Here is an 8,061-nt window from a genome sequence, read left to right as displayed (position 1 = left end):
GCTCTGATACCACTTGTTGTAAAACTGGACCGGATAGAGCAGGGTCGCAGCTAATAATTTGAGAAATAGTGTAATAAATGGAACACCAGATTTAACGTGGAAAACCCCAAAGGGTAAAAACCACGGACAAGGTAAAAGAATTTATTACGAGAAAAATAATAGGAGTTACAACCTCTCAATTATAACGGAGAAATCGATTAATAATTTTCTCGTTATAATAGGAGAAAATACTCAAACTCTCTAAATAATTTTCTCTCAACCCGATCCCAAATACCCGTAAGAAAAAAGAATTTTTTTTTTTCTCTCTCTCACGTTCTTCTTCTTCTTCACTTCTCTTTGTGATTTTGATTTTGGGATATCTTTCCTCTTCAGCTTAGCTCTCCTTTTATAGAAGAAGTTTGGACATGTGAAAGCCATAATTATTGACAAAATCACCTCCTTCACCGTCCAACTTCACCGTCCATCACCGTCCATTATGAAAAACGTGTTATTTGACTTACAGTTTGTACTCTAGTCCGTACGGCATTCAATAGAAAAGGAAAAAGTCAAAATACCAAAAACTCGATTTCGTAAATGTAACCATGCATGCAGGTACACAGCACTTGTGGAACACAATATCGTCCAAGCAGCAAAAGACATGCAAAAAGTCATGTCAATATCGAATATCTCTGACGAAACAACGACGGAGCCACCTTCTCCTTCACCACCGCCTACCTACAAGCTCTTCTCCATTCGCTTCCTCCGCCTCCACGGCCGTGACCTCTTTGCCGCATCCGCTAACTGGTTCCTAGTAGACGTCGTCTTCTACACAAGCAACTTCCTCCTCTCCCATATTTTCAGTAGCTACTCCCACAACCCTTCTTCTTCCGCCACCACAAACGTCTACGACGCAACCTTCGAAGTGGCGAAACTAGGAGCCATCATCGCCGCTTGCTCTACCATTCCCGGTTACTGGTTCACAGTTTTCTTCATCGACAAGGTAGGTCGTGTCAGGATCCAGATTATGGGGTTTTTCTTCATGGCCGTTATTTTTTTGGCCGCGGGGATTCCGTACTGTTGGTATTGGTCTAAGCATGAGCAGACAAAGAAAGGCTTTATGGTTCTTTACGGTTTCGTTTTCTTCTTTTGTAACTTTGGTCCCAACACTACAACTTTTATCATTCCCGCGGAGCTTTTCCCGGCTAGGTTTAGGTCGACTTGCCACGGGATATCTGGAGCCGCGGGTAAGCTTGGGGCTATTGTGGGCACTGTTGGATTCTTGTGGGCTACGAGAGAGGTAGAAGACGGCGATGATATAAACCAGGTTTATCCTGATGCGAACCGAATGAGAACTGCTTTCTTGATTCTTGGTGGAGTTTGTATTGCTGGAATGTTTGTGACGTATTTCTTCACGAAGGAAACTATGGGAAGATCGTTAGAAGAGAATGAGCACGAGCACGAACGAGATAAGAATGTTGAGGACGAAGAGATTGGTGACGGGCAATCCTTGGCAAGCACTTGATGACCAAGATACCAAACTCTTGAATCAGTTCAAGTTTACTCAGACAAAAGGAAGCCAAATGTATATTTCTTACCAAATAAAACCGTTTAACATGTAAGATCACTTCCAATGAGGTTCTACCCATTGGAGTTCTAAACATGAATATGTGTATATGGATATATTGTATATGTGTATGTAGTTATCGGATCCACTAAATAGTGTAGAACCCCTACCTAAAGGTTAGAGCACTTTCAATGGGGTTCTACCCTTTGGGTAAGGGTTCTACACTATTTAGTGAACCCCACAACTACATATACATATACAATATATACATACATACACACATATTCATATTTAGAACTCCAATAGGTAAAACCTCCATGACAGGTGCTCTAAGCTTCCTCTGTTTGTACTTTCTACACATGCAACTGTTCAATATACAACAGTCTTTCTTTGCTTTTCATCAGTTTAGTTAATTCTCTCTGTTTCTCTTCAGTCATCATTTTATATTCAGTTCTATAAAGGTCATCATCACTGGGTAGAAAATTGAGTTTCTCAACCAAGTTTTAATAATAAATAATACTGGACAATGAAAAAATGACAAATATTAAAATAGTTTTTCAAAAATATTGCAAGGTTTTTCAACCAGAAAACGAGTCAGCTTGTGAAAGTGGGTCACACAAAAGTTTTAATTGTGACATCGGGTCGGCCCAAGTTTTTATTTGCGTTTTGCATACCTAAGTGAGAGAAAAATAATTGATTCCGGTTTTGGCCTTTTGACCCAATAACTTTGAACTTGCGACCCACATAACTTATTTTTTTAACAATTTAAAAACTACCTAAACACTTTCGGACCCAACGAAAAGCAGCTCCACACACGTGCGAGCCCGACCCCACCTTCCGCCGGAGGGATTTTTTTTTTTAGCAACCCCTCGGAGTTACTTTATGTGACTAGTAACCGGTTTTACCTGGGTAAATGTGGGACCTTTTCTTGCTTTTTTCCGCCAGAATTGTGTTAATTTTTTGGGTTATTATAATAATAATAAAGATTTGGGTCTGCTTAATCATTAACGGTGAGACATAATAAAGACAGGTGGATGATAAAGAGGAACCCTAATAGCTGAAGAGCTTTTGCGCCTCTGATTTCACCGAGATGCATCCACCAAATGTGAAATTGATGGACACTACTAACGGATTTCGGAGCTGCGGTGAAAGTTCTTTTGGTAAAGGGAAGGAAATCAGTAAGCATCAGCGAAGGTACTGTGTTTTATCCCGATTGGACACGAAATTGAGTTGGAATGTGTGTGTTATTGTCAGATAAAATTTACCGGGAACTTTATCTTCGAGTGTAGGTCTCTCTAAGTCGTACATTGTTGTAATGGCGGGAAGGTGGATAATGTATGACAATGGAGCTTGGGATTTCAAGATAGATAATGATAGAATGGGTAGAACAGTTGATTGCTCGAAAATCAAAGGCGTTGACGGGTTAAAAGAAAGTATTTATGCGGAGTATTGTCTGTTGGGAAGGGAAATTTCGGCTGAAATGTCCTATTGTCTTAATGATGGAGAGAGTGACATGGTTTGTGTAGGAGCTGCACCAGTTCAGATAACAACCGACACTGATTACAAAATTTTCAAGGCTCTTCACCGAGCAGACAAATCAGTTAATGTCTTCGTGACATTTAGAGAGTTTGTTAGGGGTGGAATGATATTTCTAAGGTCAGAACGAGTAATTATGTCACAAATTAATGCATGTGACGGCGCTCCCGACAATGATGAAGCTCTACTACATCCCGTTGAAGCAATTGAAGCATCTTTTGGAGTTAACACAGAGACTGGTAGGAGGGGGGAAAATTCAAAGGATCAAGATAAATCCGGAGAACCTTTTGATGCAGGATGTGGGGTTAATCCCGCTTCAGTGTTTTCGCGTCAACATTAGCTTTAGCGAACAAGAGAAGGAAAATATTTGTGGAGAAAATTTGGCGGTGGATAATGGAAAAAATAAGGAAGCTAATGTTGAAAGAGGATGTGGAGTTAATCCGGTTTCAGATGATCTTCCTCAAGAAAACTGTATTTTACTAGATAAGGAAAAGAGTTGTGGAGCAGAAATGACAGTGGAGAAAACAAGGGAGATGATATGGGAGAAGATGAAGATGACGATGGCGACTATGACTATAATTACTGGCATGAGTATTGTAGAAATGATTGCGTGACAGATGAAGATGACGATGACGATTTCAAAGCAAGTCCACCAAAAAGAAGGGGTTGTGGACATTCTGGAACTAACCGTAATCGGCGATCTGGGCCGACGAGTGGTAGAGGCCAAGTATCTGGAAAACCGGCGTCTGGTAGAGGTCAACGATCAAGTGCTACGGGCGGGTATAAATCAACGAAAAAGGCTTGCATCTGGAAACGTTCTGAGGTGAACACTGATGAAGTAAGAGATTATATATGCACTTCTAGAACAGCTGGGTTTGCGTACACCGAAGAAACAAATACCGAAGAAGGCGTTGATGCTGTTGTTTTAACTCCACCAAAACCTAACAACCAACACAATCGTGTGATTGAAGATGATGATGATTTTGTTGAAAGTGTTCGCAGCGGTGAAACAATCGAAAGTATTGATGTTGTGCTGGTTACTCCACCAAAAAAATATAACAAACACAACCATGTGATCGAAGACGATGATGAGGCCGTTGATCCTCCTATCACCGAGTGTACGGAAGGTCACGATGGAGTAGGGGTTGATGATGACTTTGTTTATCCAGCTAAATGTACACCTCCAAAAGAGAACCGTCTGATCGAAGATAGCGAATATTTTATTGATCCTCCTGTCACCCAGCATACACAAGTTCAGGGTGGAGAATCGTTTATGAGAGGTATACAATTTTCGGAAATGTATGGATATAATGATGTAGATCCTGTGTTTGATGATATGAGGGGAAGCAGTTTCAAGCCGGTCGAAGACGATGATGAGGCCGTTGATCCTCCTATCTCCGAGTGTACGGATGTTCATAATGGAGTAGGGGCTGATGATGAGTTTGTTGATCCTCGTAGGTGTACACCTCCAAAACAAAACCGTGTGATCGAAGATAGTGAAGAGTTTGTTGATCCCTCCGTCACCCAGTCTACACAAGTACATGGTGGAGAATCATTCATGAGAGGTATACAAGTTTCGGAAATGTATGGATATAATGATGTAGATCCTGTGTTTGATGAAATGAGGGAAATCTGTTTCGAGCTGCCGGAGATCGACTACACCAAGGAGGACTCAGATATATACGTTGGAAGGCTGTTTAAAGACAAAGCACAGTTCAAGTTGACAATGGCGATCTATGCACTAGCGAAGGTGTGCATGTTTAAGCTTAGGCATTGCAAACGCTTCATCACGGCGAAATGCGTTGACAAACAATGTAGTTGGAGGGTAATGGCAAAGCAACTCGATGATTCTCCTACTTATATGGTGAAGAAGGCCATTTTGGGACATGTATGCACTTCCGACGTTCGAGGACAGTACCAAAAACATGGTACATCACTTGCACCTCTTTTACGGTCGAAATACGTAAGACTCCACTGTGGACCTCGTGCAATGGAACTTCCAGAAGTATTGCGAACAGAATTCAGCTATACATGCACATACTTGAAAGCTTGGAAAGCGAAAGAACTAGCAATTGCGTCTGCGCAAGGAACATAAGAGGAGTCTTACAAGATGCTACCATAGTACTTCCACATACTTAAATACGCAAATCCTGGAACCATCACAGATATTAAAATTGAAGTGGATAAAGAAGGTAAAACAAGGTTCAAGTATGCATTCATCTCGCTGAAGGCATGTATCGATGGGTGGAAGCATCTGCGGAAGGTTCTTGTGGTGGACGGCACCCACATGTTTGAGAAGTATAAAGGGTGTTTGCTTAGTGCCAGCGGGTAAGATGCAGACAGCCATGTATTCCATGTTGCTTTCGCAGTAGTGGATAGCGAGAACGGGGATTCTTGGAAGTGGTTTTTCGAGAGGTTGTCAACTATTGTAGAAGATAGCTGTAAATTAAGTATAATTTCCGATAGATGCGCCGCAATTTTTGCAGCTAAAGAGAAATGGTATCCACGTGCACACCATGGTATTTGTCTTGTACACCGTCAGCGAAACGTGTATGAAAAGTATAAAGGGCTGTAACAGAAGGATATGGTCGGCAGAGCAGGGGAAGCATTCAAGGTTTCAGAATTTAATAAGCTTTATGAGCTTATTAAGCTTACGGATTGGAGATGTTGGGATTATTTGGAGAAAATCGACCGCAAGTTGTGGACACGTTCACATTTCGAAGGGAAGAGGGATAACATGATGACTTCAAACATTGCCGAATCTTTGAATAATGCTCTGATTCCAGCGTGTGATAGTCCTACAATGACCCTGCTAGAGTTTATTCGACGGATGCTGACTAGATGGTATGAGAGCAGACGCTGCGAGATCAGTAAGATGAAGGGAAATATTCCAAAGGATATTGACATAATACTGGTTGAACAGTTAGTTTTGTCTATGGGCCTTCTGGTTTTGCCATGTTCCACTTGGAAATTCGAAGTTACACACGCGCCAACTGGATTCGGTTTTACTGTTGATCTGGAAAAACGAACTTGCATGTGCCTAGAATTCCAGATGCTTGGGTTGCTTTGCCGACATGCCATTGCTGCTGCTTCTTCTCGGAACATGGACTACAACATGTTTGTTTCGGAATACCATGTGAAACAAACATGGGCTGAAACTCTAAAGGGTATCATACTTCCTATTCCAGATCAAAAAGATGTCTTTGTTCCCGCTGAAATACTAAAGGTCGAGCTTTATCCACCAATGACCAAAAGGACGAAGGGAAGGCCATGCATCAAAAGGAAACTTTCAGCCGGAGAGTTTCTGGTAAAACACCTTGTTTACACCTTCACTAATATTTTAGAAAGGCATAATACACACCTTCCAATAATATATACTTTTTCTTTTATAAGAGGTGCTGAAGAAAAAGAAGAAACCGAACAAGTGTTCTAGGTGTTTTAAGGAAGGTCACAAGAAGACTACATGCAAGGAACCAGTGCCCTGATCTAAGTTCCGACGAACTCGTTATTTTGTAACTTGGAGCAACCCGTCATTTTGGAATTCTTGTTGTTTGTGGAATAATATAAGTTTCATTAAGTAGTAGTTCTTTATTCCCACATAAAGCATTTTGCGTACTAAAACATGTGCATTTCTTTTGTACATGAATTATATTGAATCACATCGTGTAGTAAGTTAAACGATAAACTTGTTAGGGAGTGTTTATAAGTTAAACGATAAACTCATTTAGGGTTTAGTGTTTAGTGTTTAGGGTTTAGGGTTTAGGGTTTAGGGTTTTTAAGTTTAGGGTTTAGGGTATGGTGTCAGGGTTTGGCGCATTGGGTTTACCGCATTGGGTTCATTGCAAACTTTTGCATAATCTGCTTACAGATGCAAGTGTTGGTTTAATCCGCAAGCCACTCTTTCGAAAACACATCCCTTCATTTGTGTTGGTTACTTACAGGTCCACTCCTTATTAATACTACTTGTTTGTTAGAATATTTCTCTTTGTACTAGTTTTATAAACACATCTCCCGATAATAGTAGGGTATCATCAGATATCTTCTCATAATGCCAGAATTTCCGATACTCAGCCTCCCGGCAGAGGTCCAGGCTTTAGTGGTGCAACGCGTGGCACATAACTCCATTGCAGATCTTTATATACTCCGGGCTACTTCCAAGTCTATGCGTGCGTTGGCTAACAATGGTGGGGTTTATGCTGCGTTCGATTTGTTCAAATTCCCTTGGTACGTCGGCAAGAGAAATTTATTGTTGAGAAGATGCTTTGAGGAGGGTAACCCTAGTACTGTTTACGTCAAGGGTGTAGAATATTTCTACAGGCTAGATCGTCACGTAGAGGGACTTGCTTTGATAAAGAGAGCAGCAGATGCAGGATTCGAGTCAGCGTCTTATACCTATGCATTGACAAGAAAAATATTCAGTGACGATGGGGAGTACTTGTCTCGATTTACAAGAGAATACGTTGCTAAGATCGGAATGGTGGTTCATATCAACAGTCGTCCCGTTATGCATAGGGATCATAACGATATGTTCCTAACGAAGAGCCACATGTTCATATCAACAGTCGTCCCGTTATTCTACAGTTGCCCTTGTTCTTTTATTTTCCAAAATGATTGGGTTCTTTGGCACATTGAGCACAACAAGGGTGAAGACATGTGTAACTGCTGCTTCTGGACAAAAGAGGTTGCTCTTTTTCTACGTGAATTTCAGCCATGTACCATGTGGGAACCGAAATTTGCACTGTCGATTTCCGTTTAAATTAGGAAAGTAGGAGAACCCTAATTTCCCAGAGGTCCCAGATATCTGCTAATACCACACGCCAAGCAATCATAACACGAAACGAGAATAGTAATAAAATAAGAAATCGAAAAAGAGAGCAAGATAGTTCTTATTTCGAATCTGCGTTTGAGCGTTTACAACAAGGTAAGTGTCTGGGCTACGAGAGCTGTCGGCGAGATTCCTAGTTCTAAAACCCTAAGACGGA

General features: G+C 41.1%; 1 protein-coding gene across 1 annotated transcript in view; it reads left to right on the top strand.

Annotated features, from left to right (window-relative positions):
- The window catches only part of LOC106344489 (probable inorganic phosphate transporter 1-8), a 10,167-nt gene extending 8,666 nt beyond the window's left edge, over nt 1–1,501 (top strand). The window contains exon 2 of the mRNA XM_013783857.1: nt 592–1,501. Coding sequence (XP_013639311.1) covers nt 592–1,501 — 910 coding nt within the window. The remainder of the gene's footprint in view (nt 1–591) is intronic.
- Nucleotides 1,502–8,061: the final 6,560 nt, after the last annotated feature.

The sequence above is a fragment of the Brassica oleracea genome, chromosome C5, assembly GCF_000695525.1.
Source record: "Brassica oleracea var. oleracea cultivar TO1000 chromosome C5, BOL, whole genome shotgun sequence".
In the NCBI taxonomy this organism is placed as follows: Eukaryota; Viridiplantae; Streptophyta; class Magnoliopsida; order Brassicales; family Brassicaceae; genus Brassica; species Brassica oleracea.
This window is presented reverse-complemented; position numbering and strand designations above follow the sequence as displayed.